Here is a 15,413-nt window from a genome sequence, read left to right as displayed (position 1 = left end):
AGACATTTTAAAAATGCCTCATTTTTATCTGGTAGTAACCAACAGCAAACCTCGTCTTCTCTTCTCCGATAATTCCACGATCTACAGTACTCAGCTACGTTTTCTTTTTCTGCCCCAGTCAAGAAAATTTCAGTGAAGCCAGACTTCTTTGAGAATTTCAGGAAACTGATATTTTTGAAGAGCTCATTGGAATAACTGATCTCCGATTCATTGAGTTTCATGATTGGTTCGTATTTTTCTAAATCTTCATGACCAAATCGCTTTGAGATTTCCTTCAAACGAAAACTTTTGGCAACAGAATTATATTTGGTCATCCAGTTTTCGTCTTTCATGTTTATTTTGTAAGAATTGGAAAGAAGAAGGCACATCAAAAGTTCATCTCCATCTACAAATAAACAAGAAATATATACAGATAATTGAATGATTGAATGTATGTTGTATTACGTCCCATTTGAGAATATTTCACTCATGTGGTGACGTCACCATGTACGGGTGAAATTCTTCAAATTTTGATCTTAACTCGGCACTTAGGGCCATTGAGCAGTGAGGGTTCTTTATCTTGCCAACACCTGGCGTGACAAGGGACATCGGTTTATAAGGTCTCATCCGAAAGACCTGTAACTTTCACTTCATGTGCTGAGGGCATGGCAAAGGAACTTTTACTACCCATTTGATTGACTTACTAGGTCAGTCGCAGTCGAGATTCGAACTCCCGATCACAGGAGTTTCACCATAATAAATCTTGATTTGGACATAATCGTACAGACATAAATGAACAGCTAGACAGACAAATAACAACGTGATCTCCATATATACCTCCTTTATGTTTGTTACAGACAAACCTATAGACAATAAGGCAGATTATTAAATGGATGGGCCTACAGTCGTTGATCAGATTACTCATTTGGTGTTTGGCTCAGGCCATGAAAGGTCATAGAAATAAATATTTTATTTGATAATTAAAGCAGAATGAAAGTCATTCTTTAAAATATATTTCATTTGCTACATGTATCAAATTCTAAAACAGCTTCAAACTCATACATATGTACATTCTATCCTGTGAATGCTGTCAAACAATGTCTCTATATTTCTAAGGTCATGTCTGCTGTGATCTTCAGAGCTGGTACACTCCACACACAAGGGAACACCACACGCGGTACAGAACTGGTCCAGGGGAATTCTGGGATGTTTTCTACATTTGATGTTCTCCAGAGGGACTCCTGTTAGAAATAAAAGTTTTATATTGTAAATAATCATTCTTTTTTTTAAATATAACAAATTCATTAATTATTATGATATTGAAGTATATTGGAGCAGAAATTCTTGGAGTCCAGACAATCTAAGAAAAGAAATCTAGATATTACATGTATTTACATTTATAAGAACAATATATGTGATTATATCATATATATGCCAAGATATACAAAGGAAGTACATTTTGTCAATGGTGCTGATAAAAGGTTACTATAAGATCTATGATCTACAATGATTAAATGTAATTGTATGGGAATTTATTGTTACCAATACATTGACATACATGTATACGATACATTCAAACAATACAAAAATAAATTAATAATTATCATTAATTACTTCTATCAATTTTAGAATTATTAATATTAAAATATTAAATACCAGTACATTTTTCATAATTATTTTTACCTAAAGATATAATTTACTTAGCACTCTTTGAGTATGACTATATCAAAAATGATTTTCTATTTTGCCTGTAACTCGCCAACATAACTTTTGGTGACATATCACCTTAGATCAAATGATAAGCTTTTTAATCATCACGTGGATGACAAATCAATGTTAAATTGCTTGCTTCAAGAAAATATCCATGGCGAATGTACCTTAAATTAAAAATGCACTTTAACAAAGTACTGATGACCTTAGCCATTAGCCAAACTCACATGACCTATAAGAGTTATAATATTCCACAATTTGGTATGCAACCTTTGTGTCAAGGAAGATTTCCTCACGCAACTCCAATGAAATTTACAAGGACACCCCCTTTCCCAATAAAAAACACAAAACCGTGACACACACACAATTTTCAGAGTGGGCCAGGGGCGTAAATAAAAAATACAAGAGGACCATGGGCCACATCACTCACCCGAGCATTGTGGCTGGGAAAAAGTAGTAATTAGTTTACTATTGAAAAGTTTAAATCCAAAAGTTTGTCCCCGTTCTACCCCCGGGGTCATGATTTGAAATTTGGTCAGCCATTGTGGCCCCGCCCTACCCCCGGGGGTCACAATTTGAACAAACTTGAATCTACACTACATGGGGATGCTTCCATATAAATATGAGCAATTATGGCTTTGCTGTTCGTGAGAAGAAGATTTTTTAAAGAATTTACTTATATATTTCTATATGAAACTTTGGTCAGCCATTGTGGCCCCGCCAAACCCCTGGGGATCACGATTTGAATAAACGTCAATCTTCACTACCTGAGGATCTTTCCCCATAAGTTTCATCTTTCCTGGCACAGTGGTTCTTGAGAAGAAAATTTTTAAGACATACAACCAAATTTTCACTAATTCTCAATTAGCTTCCCTTGAATGAGGGCATGGCCCTTTATTTGAACAAATTTAAATCCCCTTTACCCAAGACTGCTTTGGGGCAAGTTTGGTCGAAAATGGCCCAGCGGTTCTTGAGAAGAAGTCGAAAATGTGAATCGTTTACTGACAGACGGACAGACAGACGGACACCGGACAAAATGTGATCAGACAAGCTCACTTGAGCCTTCGGTTCAGGTGAGCTAAAAAGTATAAATCCAATTATTTGCTCATAAATAGTGTGTATGCAGTATAAGTGTTCAGTCGTTTAAGTTCTAACATCACAATAATTAAAAACATAACTTGAACTTGGACAATCATATACCATATACCCCGCCCCCCCCCCAATCCAACCCCCATACCCCCAGCCTCCCTCCAGCCCCCAAGTACCAATATGTGTAAACCACAAAAATCAACCCTACATATTTCTGTCAGTGACCTCAATGCTTGTATAACAGTGTACAAATAAAACACTTTCAGTGCATTATCAGTTAGGGGTTTTCGGTCTCTTAAATTCATGTAATTGAGATACATATGGTTCCAAATGAACAGAATAAATCTAATGATAAATATATATACAATTATTTCCTTCTTCACCATATCTTGTAATTACATTTGATACAGGCAGTAATCATGGACAAACTACTTTAAGGCAGGAAGCTAATTTTTTTCCAGGAATTATTTTTTACACCTTTATAATGAAATGCCTTAATGGGAGGTAACTTAATTTTTTCTTCACCTTCAAATACAAGATTGGATTGTCTCCCTTTCATAAGCAAGTTACTAAAAATGATCACTGTAGATGTATTTAGGCGTATTCTTTGGTGTCTTAGAATTTAACTTTTTGTTCATAAAGTTGAAGTGAATCTTTAACTTCATTATGAATTTTAAGCTTGAATACTGTTCAATTATCTCTATATCTCATCTAGAACTCTCTCCTACACAAAATGTCAACTCAGTACACAGTGTAGATTTACTGAACACCTGCTACAGAAATACACAACATTCCTAGACAGAGCTGTGTTAATATCAATGGTGTCTATATCAAACTGTCAACATCAGTACAACATGTACAAATTGTCATCTGTTTTAAATGTAACCATGGTAGAATTTACTTAAACTGAATACTAGTACACTATAAAACTTAAGCCTGTTATTATAATAATTAGAAAAGATTTAAAAATTTAATTCACTAACTACTTCTCAAAAATGAATCATACTTCACTCATTGTATTTATCGAACAAAACAAAACAAGATTTCAAAAGTTGGTAATTATTCACCATTGACAGTATATCAGTAATCTGATTTATATTGTACAAAAATCTATGAACCAAACATCAATGTACATGAATCAGTGATTGAAGAACTACACACAACACATGGACACTATAAAATTAATGATAAACATATGTAAATCTATCACTTCTTTTTAATCTTTTTATCGTGTTTGTATTCATAAACTTTATCTTTACCCTTTACCATCTCATGTTTGTTGTTTAGCATACTAATTAATCATTGAGTGATTAAACTTAAACACTCGTCTGGTAAATAAACACTTGAATATATACATGTACATGTACTGGTACAGTAACTAGTTATTCTTAAATAATCCCCCTAACATTATGGTGTTATTGATTAGTATCAATATTATAATTATAAAATACAATCAAACAGACTACAATATTACTTACCAGTCAGAGAGTCTGTATCTACCACTCTGTATAGCTTGACTGTGTTGTTGACTGCCCCTACCCACAGTAGGTGAGTGACATCATCATAACTCAGGCTCAGTGGTGTGTCTATCCCGTGTTTTGATATCGGTATATCTGTGAGATATTGACCGTCACTATCTAACATCTGTACTGACTTTGCGTTAACATCACACACCAGGATGTGTGACATCTTGTCAGTACAGATTCCCCATGGTGCTAGTCCTGATCCTGATGGAGGACCTGTGTAGGAGAACCGGTAATTACCGTCACGATCTGTCACCACTACAGCACCACTATCTGTCACCACTACAGCATCACGGCCCCAGTCAGACACAATAACATCTCCATGGCGGTTCTCTGTGATATAGATAGGTTGACTATACAGTCCCTGACCTGTGTTGTGTTTGTACTGTATTGTCTGGATGTTTTCTCCAGTGGAGTTATACCGCACTACCGTGCCTGAACATGTAATATTGGTGTAGTAAGAATTCCACATCCCGACCAGCAGGTCTCCAGTGGAGGGGGAGCTGTAGACACTCTGTGGTTCCCATGGTGAAGTTTTGTACTTTATTATCGTCGTCTTTTCTTTATCTTTAGACCGTTTAATGATGTTTAATTCACTGTCTATATAAATTAAATCACCATAAAAATTCACAGTGTGTACTCCATAATAACTACCTATATCTGTCACACTGTCTAGTTCCTCCCCTCTTGTGTTTATTAGAGTGAGATTTCTATCACTGATCCAGACCCGGTCTGGTGATACGTGTGTAATGTGACTACACCCACTAACACCTGGCACTGTGACAGATCTCTGTAATACTGCTCTATACATCACAGACACAGACATTTATATCTTCTTTATCCTGATGTTTCAAAACAGAATCCTGTGTGGATTTCCTCAGTCAGGGAGATCTCTCTGTAAATTACAACAGTGTACTACAATTATAGACATCAGTTACACGTCTCTCTTTTTATAATGTAGGCATTTATCAATGATGTCTTACTTTTATCAACATGAAGAATTATATTGAATTTAGACACAGATAAACATAAATACCTTTACACTGAGTACTGAATCCTTTACAAATCTCTCTTTTGCAGGGTCCAACTGTTCACCATTAGTCTGATCTAAATAATCCATATTGATAAATTGAAGCATCGTTGAATACTAAAGGTTTTGATTACTTAAAAAACAAAAGTATCATATGAACCCATTTGAAATATTACATGTCATCTTTTCCAGTAGAATTCAACAACTTGATAATTTACACAGCATACTCCAACATTATAATTTATGTTTTCTTTCTACAGTGTGTTGTGACATGGTTGTAAATAGTAACAGAGAATTGTATACCATTACAACACTGATTTTTTGTATCTGTTAACAACTGTATACATGTACATGTAGCCTCCATTCATCTTGTTACAGTCTGTGTTCTGTGTAAATAAAAATAAAGAACATATTATTGTTGACCATTATTACAAAACATACTTCTCTCCAGCTTATTTAATTAAATGGAAGAAAATTGTGTCTTCATTTTGAAATCACAAAATTTGAATAAGAGCTTTTATAAGGATTGAGTGTTTGGTTTTAGTAATATTTATTTAAAAACATGTAAAAATTGTATACTGCATATGCACATCTACAAATATACTGCATGTACATACAGTACTGCACATGTATATGTAGAACATGTGTAGTATTCTGTATGAGTGTTATAGTTTTTTTCCCCACATATATATGAGCATAATAAGCAAATTGAAAGTGAGGGGGGAGGGGGGGGGGCATAACTCAACAAAAAAGTAAATCCCAACTTTCAATGCCTATATAATGTCTATTTTTGCAAATAACGAAGGGAGAGGGGGACCCACCCCCCCCCTCCGATTCCGACGCCTATGCACATTATATATTTTTATACTTTCATGTTAAATACTACAATCTGATTTGTTTAATCCGTTCTATTACCCGCCGTAGCAACACACGTGGCAACGGGTAACACAACGGTAATGCCACATGCATGCCATTTGGAAGTTATGCGCCTGCGGTTCACCGTAGAATTCTCAAAACGTTAGTTGCGCGTTTGAAAGAACCGGAGAAACTTGACGTCAATAAAAGCTTGTCTCCGAAGTAGCTAACTTGAAAACAACAAACGACAGACGAAATATGCTTGAGAGTAGAGAAATAACGAACCTTTAGATGATAAAGGACTCTTAGAGTATCAAATTAACAATAAAGAGGTCAGTAAATCTTTTTCGAAGTAGCGGGGAGTTTGAAAGCTTTCTAAACGGGAACGTGAAGACGATCGACGATTTTTTTTCTGACATCCTTAATCAAGAAGACATTCAGTATAATAAAATTAATGGTGCCTGTTTTGCAGGGTAACGGTTGAAATTGGCACCCCTCGAAAACCATTGTCAACCTCCGCTGACGCGTCGGTTGACAATAGTTTTCCTTGGGGTGCCAATTTCAACTGTTACCCTCTAAAACAGGCACCATTTATGTATTGTTAGTATCTCAAGTCATTAATAAACATTCTACAGCGATTAAAAATTTGACTTCAGCCTAAGTCTGTCTCATGAATATGGAACCAGAACCCCTTACCCAGGGACAAGGAAACTAACAATTTTGGAAGAGTCACATTTTTTTCATCAGAAGTATTTTTAAGGGATGGAAATAAAATGCAGAATTGCTAATCGGTTAACTGCAACAAGTTTCAACTGATTAACCAGTTAATTGTTACAATATTGAAATATATATATTCTTGTTTGAAAAACGAAAAATTTAAAGAAAATTTTGTTCAATTTTATTTTTTTCGACTAACCGATTACGAATTACCAATCCTAGTACATGTATGTATGTACATGTAGTTAGTTTGTTTGATACCCAGGGCAGAGAAAAAAGATTTTCAAAGAAGTTACGCATTTTCACTATATACAACTGTAATAAATATAGCCGAACCCTAACACCAGAATCCCTCATCCTGGGACCATGAAATTCAAAATTTATACATGTTATAAGAGACACCTTTTATCATTATTAATACATTTATCTACGTAGTTAGTTTGTTTAACACTCAGGGACAGAGAAAACAGATTTTCAAAGAATTAATGCATTTTCATTATATAATCAAAAGAGTCCTGCCCTTAAACCAGAACCCCTGACCCCGGGGCCATGAGTTTCACAATTTTGGTAGAGGACTGAATTTTTATTACAATCATGCAAAAAGTTTGACTGTTTGATGGCTATGAGTAAAGGAGAAGATTTTTCTAGATTGAATTAATTTTAGTGGTTTTGGCCCCGCCCCTCAGGTTCCAGGGGGGAGGGGGCATGAAATTCTAAATTTTTGTTCCCTGTCACTCATAAATTATGCTACATGTATATGCAAAATTTGGCTGAAATTGGTTCAGTGGTTCCAGAGAAGCTTAAAATCTCAACGACATACGAAAACAGACAAAAACAAATAGCAACTAGTGCTAATTGTAACGGGGACCGTTACAGATGTTCCCCAAACGCTCCCCAACTCCCTTTTGGTGCCATATTCGTTGTAAACTTCATTAAATAAGACAAACCCTATGCATTTGAGACTTTAACAACGTTTACCCAGAAGTTTACAAAGTTCATTCAAATTTTAGCATTGCACGCGTGCGCATGTGAATGCATGTGCGTAATGACCGTATAATCTTGTCTACACAATCTTTATATTAAATGTACTAAATATTAAAGTATTTAATCCAAAAGTATTAAAAAATACCATCATTCAAGTGTATTTTTGATTTTACTCATTTCACGTGCACGCACGTGCATACATGAACATGGTGACCATACCTTCTTGTAGAAGTCCATTACATCTATCTATATTCTAAATTCCACCCCGTTTGGTTGAAAACCAAGGGAGTTATAACTGTTTAAATTTTAAGCCAATCATATTGCAGCGCATGTACATGCACGTGTATGCATGTGCATGTTGACCATACCTTCTTGTAGAAGTTCATTATATCTATCTATGTTCTAAATCCCATCCTGTTTGGTTGAAAACCAAGGAAGTTATAGCTATTTAAAATTTCAGCCAATCAGAGAGCAGCGCACGTGCATGCACGTGTTTTCATGACAATTGCTATAAATCACGTTGTAGGATATCCTAATACATGCCTTTATTCAAAATTTCAAAGGATTTTGTCAAAAAACAAGAAAGATATTGAGACTTTAGTTTCAGCCAATCAGAGCGAAGCGCACGTGCATGCGCGTGAGATCTTGCTTTTTTGACCATGTCATCATGTCTATGCTACTAATATATCCTCACATTATGAGTTTCAAAGCATTTCATCAAAAAATAGAAAAGTTGCGGCTATATCTATTATATTGGTCATTTCACGTGTTGCACGTGCGTGCTCTTGCAAGCACGTGCGCGCAAAATGACCTTGATTCCGCAAATCTACACAACATGTCTACTGACCCTAAAAAGATTTTACCTACATCGGACGAACAGTTTACTAGATCATTCCCGGACAAAAAAAGTACCCAGGAAGAAGAAGAAGAAAAATAATAATAACTAGATGCGTTCTTGTTGCTAAAGCAACAAGCGGTCTTCCGACCGACTTTAAGTTAGATATCTATGCTGTGTCATCCCATGAAATAGGTTTCAGAATGTATTTTTCCCTTTACGTTCATTTACAGCAGTCTCTCAACATATATCATGATTATTACAGATAAACCTCAAAATATCTTTTAATATAGCTTTCAAAAATCGGCAAAATATTTCATACATGTTATAAGAAGTGAGAAAAGTCATTTACAATTGAAAAATGATAGAAACAAAGAAAAAATTTGGGAACGCCCACGGCGGGATTCGAACCCCCGACAGTGGAACAAAGTTTGGTTCAATCATATCTTTTCAATAAATGCACGCATCAAGATTCTAAATATATATTTAGAATTCTCATAAGACACACTATAAACCCTGTAAATCAAAAAGAAAAATATTGAAAAACAAAAAAGTTGAAAAATGAGACTTTTTGAATTCACTTCCGTTTGCGACCGGAAGTGCCGACGGCGAAAAATAAAGGTCGTTCCCCATAATGGAGTTCGATCTTCTATCACCTCAGTGAGTTTCACTTTCATATCTTAAGCCGTTCTTGAGAAAAATGCTGGACAAAATGCCTTTAAAAAAAAACAAAAATCCCCAAAAATCGCGAACGAAAGTGAATTTCGAAAAAATAAAAAACACGTCTGGAGATATTCTCATGATGCATCATCCCTGTGAAAATCTTTTAAATCCATCCACGCACAGCTGAGATATCGCTCTAACTATGAAAAAAAGAATAATAATAATAATAATAATAATAATAATAAAAAACAGACGAATAACAATAAGGTCTTCCGAAGGAAGTCGGAAGACCTTAACTAGATGAGAGCTCGTTGCGAGCAACGAGTAGGTCTTCCGTTGAATATCTCGATCAGATGAGATGTGATTTTGACTGAGATATAAGTTAAAAGAGAAAGACACTAGGTTTTTTTTCATCAAATTTAAAGTTTCTGATATTTATCACGATAGTCTGCACATCTTTTGTTCAATATGGCTCATAAAAATGTTTCCCCTTTTCGAGACGTAAAGCATAAAAAAATAAAGCATTTTGGCCCCTTGCAACCCTTATATCCATAAAATATGACCAAAATTTTATAATATATTGTTGCAAATCATTAAGATGACTACTTTTGCTTCAGTGATGTATTAAAAATTTTGATCATTAGAGAGTTATAGATTAAAGAGTTTTGGCCCTTCTGAGCCCCTAATTTAAGTGGTCAGCCCCATTTTTTGTTATCAAATGAAAGGTCTTTTGATTTTGAAATTTTTTTGTTTAGTATTTATTCTTTTTTAAACGTATTTAAACGAAGATTTTTATTCGTTGTGGAGATATGCTAACGGATATGTTATGGGGCCACCCCTACAAGTCCTTAAGGGGTCATTTTACAAAAATCCAAAGTATGGATATTGTTTAGAACATTATTCTGACCATCATTTGTTCAATATTGCTATTTAAAATATTCCCCCTGTTTGAGATATAAAGCGTCAAAGATTTGACATTCAGGCCCCTTGTGACCCCTAATTACGTAACATATGATCAAAATTTTATCATATATTGTTGCAAATTGTTAAGATGACTACTTTTGCTTCAGTAATATATAACAAAATATTGATCATTAGAAAGTTATAGATTTAAGAGTTTTGGCCCTCCTGAGCCCCTTATTTAAGTGGTCAGCCCCATTTTTTGGGTATAAAATGAAAGGTCTTTTGATTTTGAAAATTTTTTGTTTCGTATTTATTCGTTTTTAAACGTATTTAAACGAAGATTTTTATTCGTTGTGGAGATATGCTAACGGATATGTTATGGGGCCACCCCTACAAGTCCTTAAGGTGTCATTTTACAAAAAACCAAAGTATGGATATTGTTTAGAACATTATTCTGACCATCATTTGTTCAATATTGCTATTTAAAATATTCCCCCTGTTTGAGATATAAAGCGTCAAAGATTTGACATTCTGGCCCCTTGTGACCCCTAATTACGTAACATATGATCAAAATTTTATCATATATTGTTGCAAATTGTTAAGATGACTACTTTTGCTTCAGTAATATATAACAAAATATTGATCATAAGAGAGCTATAGATTTAAGAGTTTTGGCCCTTCTGAGCCCTTTATTTAAGTGGTCAGCCCCATTTTTTTTTGGTATCAAATGAAAGGTCTTTTGATTTTGAATTTTTTTTGTTTAGTATTTATTCGTTTTTAAACGTATTTAAACGAAGATTTTTATTCGTTTAGGAGATATGATAACGGATATGTTATGAGGCAACCCCTACAAGTCCTTAAGGGGTCATTTTACAAAAATCCAAAGTATGGATATTGTTTAGAACATTATTCTGACCATCATTTGTTCAATATTGCTATTTAAAATATTCCCCCTGTTTGAGATATAAAGCGTCAAAGATTTGACATTCTGGCCCCTTGTGACCCCTAATTACGTAACATATGATCAAAATTTTATCATATATTGTTGCAAATTGTTAAGATGACTACTTTTGCTTCAGTAATATATAACAAAATATTGATCATTAGAAAGTTATAGATTTAAGAGTTTTGGCCCTCCTGAGCCCCTTATTTAAGTGGTCAGCCCCATTTTTTGGGTATAAAATGAAAGGTCTTTTGATTTTGAAAATTTTTTGTTTAGTATTTATTCGTTTTTAAACGTATTTAAACGAAGATTTTTATTCGTTGTGGAGATATGCTAACGGATATGTTATGGGGCCACCCCTACAAGTCCTTTAGGGGTCATTTTACAAAAATCCAAAGTATGGATATTGTTTAGAACATTATTCTGACCATCATTTGTTCAATATTGCTATTTAAAATATTCCCCCTGTTTGAGATATAAAGCGTCAAAGATTTGATATTCAGGCCCCTTGTGACCCCTAATTACGTAACATATGATCAAAATTTTATCATATATTGTTGCAAATTGTTAAGATGACTACTTTTGCTTCAGTAATATATAACAAAATATTGATCATTAGAGAGCTATAGATTTAAGAGTTTTGGCCCTTCTGAGCCCTTTATTTAAGTGGTCAGCCCCATTTTTTTTGGTATCAAATGAAAGGTCTTTTGATTTTGAAATTTTTTTGTTTAGTATTTATTCGTTTTTAAACGTATTTAAACGAAGGTTTTTATTCGTTGTGGAGATATGCTAACGGATATGTTATGGGGCCACCCCTACAAGTCCTTAAGGGGTCATTTTACAAAAATCCAAAGTATGGATATTGTTTAGAACATTATTCTGACCATGTTTTGTTCAATATTGCTATCTAAAATATTCTCCCTTTTTGAAATATAAAGCGTCAAAGATTTGACATTCTGGCCCCTTGTGACCCCTAATTAAGTAACATATGATCAAAATTTTATCATATATTGTTGCAAATTGTTAAGATGACTACTTTTGCTTCAGTAATATATAACAGAATATTGATCATTACAGAGTTATAGATTTAAGAGTTTTGGCCCTTCTGAGCCCTTTATTTAAGTGGTCAGCCCCATTTTTTTGGTATCAAATGAAAGGTCTTTTGATTTTGAATTTTTTTTTGTTTCGTATTTATTCGTTTTTAAACGTATTTAAACGAAGATTTTTATTCGTTGTGGAGATATGCTAAACGGAAATTTTATGGGGCCACCCCTACAAGTCCTTAATAGGGTCATTTTACAAAAATCCAAAGTATGGATATTGTTTAGAACATTATTTTGACCATCTTTTGATCAATATTGCTATTTAAAATATTCCCACATTTTGAAATATAAAGCGTCAAAGATTTGACATTCTGGCCCCTTGTGACCCCTAATTACGTAACATATGATCAAAATTTTATCATATATTGTTGCAAATCATTAAGATGACTACTTTTGCTTCAGTAATATATAACAAAATATTGATCATTAGAGAGCTATAGATAAAAGACTTTTGGACCCTCTGAACCCCTAATTTGAGGGGTCAGCCCCGTTTTTTTGTATCAAATGAAAGGTCTTGTGATTTTAAAGATTTTTTCTTCAATATCTTTTCAGAGATTTCTTTTCGTTGTGGAGATATGCTAAATAGAAATATTTAGGGGCCACCCCTACAAGTCCTTAATGGGGCCATTTTACAAAAATTCAAAGTATGGATATTGTTAAGAACATTATTCTGACCATCTTTTGTTCAATATTGCTTTTCAAAATATTCCCCCTTTTTGAGATATAAAGCGTCAATGATTTGACATTCTGGCCCCTTGTGACCTCTAATTACGTAACATATGATCAATGTTTTGTCTCATATTGTTGCAAACTGTTAAGATGACTACTTTTGCTTCAGTAATATATAACAAAATATTGATCATTAGAGAGTTATAGATAAAAGACTTTTGGCCCCTCTGAGCCCCTAATTTGAGGGGTCAGCCCCATTTTATTGGTATCAAATGAAAGGTCTTGTAATTTTGCACAATTTTTCTTCAATATGCTTTAACAAATCATGAACAGGTATGAAGATATAAAACAAAATGTGTCGAATTTTCTGAGATATTTCTGAGACATTTTTTCGGGCCCTACCGAGCTCAGGCGCCTTTTGCGCTAGAAAGATTTGAAGACCTAATTACATCTCACCAAACCTTCCTTTATTTTCACTGAAAATCTTAAGTCGATATCTTAAGTCGTTTCGGAGGAGTTTCCTGGACAAGCCGACCCTCTGAAAATCAGAAAATCCTAAATATCTCGAGATAAGAAGTGACATCATCAATCAAAAAAATTTCCAATAAGGTTCAGATTAATACCTACAAGATCTGAAAGTTTCGTGAAACTTGGACGAGTCGTTTCTGAGAACTTGCGTGCACAAAATCGGTTGGAATGATAAAAGGGAAAAAGAAACCGAACGAAAACAATAAGGTCTTCCGTTGGAGACGGAAGACCTTAACTAGATACGATCTCGTTGCGAGCAACGAGAGGTCTTCCGTCCGTTTTAGGAAAAGAAACCCACGTAAAATCGAGCTGAAAAGAGATTCAAAATTTTGGTCACAAGGAGGATTGAAACCATGTCGCCAACGTGAATGCGGTTTTTTTTTCACTTTTATATCCCCAACGCGCTAACCATTAAGCTATTGGGAGTACTGCTCTAAATATACTTGTGTATACCACGGTACTTTTGCAACAGTTCACCTGTCTAAGAATTATAAAAAGCATTCATAATTTCGCGCCAAACGCCACGAGTAAATATTTGCGCCTTTTCTTTGGACTGATCTTTTAGATAGGTATGATAGCATCAATTTAATTCAAAAATAAAACATTCTTAGCGCCTTTATTTTATTTTGACGTTAAGAAAGTATATGTAACACATTATACACATTACATATCGTATCTAGCTCAGTTACACTAAGGCAGTGAAACGGAAATTAAGTTTTAAGATTGACACTCAATTGCAACGTACTACTGTAACGTGTCGGATCTGAGCGGTCAGTAAGTCCGTGCTCGGATTACCGAGTTTTACTGGGGATATGATTGAATGCAATATATACAGATAATAATATGACACCTGCCTGGTGTCTTTAAATCAAATGACCTAAGTGCTTTGTATAATTATATATCTTCAGTTAATATCGGCACCTGCCTGGTGCCATATGATAATTGCCTCACTATACTCGTACAACTGACTGTATAAGTCAACATCAGATCTATCTGCCTGGTGCCTCTTGATTTAGCCTTTAACATCTGCCTGGTGTATAACTGCTTACCAAGTTGCCAATATAACCCTAGCAGAGTGGCTACAATATACTTACACAGTATGATTTAACTTTGTAAGAGCTTCTCTGTCCTAATGACAAACCTATAGCTAATGTCACACAGCTACATTTTAACTAGTCACTGACTACGGCAACTTTGCACAATCCTATTTGATCGATAAACCAATTGGTTTCTGTACCAAAGTTAAGACACAAGCCAGTTGGCTGTACTGCCCCCTTGTACCTCTACTTCATCAATGATCATAAGTTATCAGATATCATATTGATAAAATAAAACAGACTGTCTTTCTTTTGGCAACACTATTATTATTTTCTAACAGAACGTCATTTAACAATAATACTTGTATAATTCTTTAGTCAATTGACCAATTAATTACAATATTTACATTGATTATCTATTATAATATAAACAAGTAACGGGAGGTAACTCCTCCAACCATTTCACTACTACGTGAGAGTCGAAGTAGTTTTTTACATTTCATGTATCCTTATGTCAGAATCGTTTAATCAAACGCTCAGCTGCCTCCATAAACCCCTACTCGCGAAATGGCGGAGTTGACAGAGACAGCCGCCATTTTGGACCCGCTTCAGATTTTTGAATGCAAATATCTAGACTTTAGATTTATCAACATTCAAACAAATTAAATAGTAAGCATTATAAGGGGGGCTTCTATTACCATACCAAATAAAAATGAAAAATACTGAAAAACAAAAAAAGTTAGAAAATACGATTTTTTTAAATTTGCATCTCGTAACGACCGGAAGTACTGACGACGCACGAAAAGGCGATTCTGCAATCCACAAAGTCATGATCTATCATCTCC

The 15,413-nt window shown here is 34.5% G+C and overlaps 1 protein-coding gene across 1 annotated transcript in view; it reads right to left on the bottom strand.

The window, feature by feature from the left end:
• Positions 1-5,127, bottom strand: part of LOC134236647 (uncharacterized) — a 6,433-nt gene extending 1,306 nt beyond the window's left edge. Inside the window, exons 1-3 of the mRNA XM_062718821.1 lie at positions 4,257-5,127; positions 1,050-1,220; positions 1-385 (exon numbers count right to left, since the gene is read on the bottom strand). The exon at positions 1-385 is cut by the window's left edge and continues 68 nt beyond it. Of these exons, the coding sequence (XP_062574805.1) occupies positions 1-385; positions 1,050-1,220; positions 4,257-5,127 (1,427 nt within the window). The remainder of the gene's footprint in view (positions 386-1,049; positions 1,221-4,256) is intronic.
• Positions 5,128-15,413: the final 10,286 nt, after the last annotated feature.

The sequence above is a fragment of the Saccostrea cucullata genome, unplaced genomic scaffold (genome assembly GCF_032062105.1).
Source record: "Saccostrea cucullata isolate Sc308-1 unplaced genomic scaffold, CSIRO_AGI_Scuc_v1 ctg7366, whole genome shotgun sequence".
In the NCBI taxonomy this organism is placed as follows: Eukaryota; Metazoa; Mollusca; class Bivalvia; order Ostreida; family Ostreidae; genus Saccostrea; species Saccostrea cuccullata.
The sequence above is the reverse complement of the archived record's forward strand: the minus strand, read 5'-3'. Positions and strand labels throughout refer to the sequence as shown.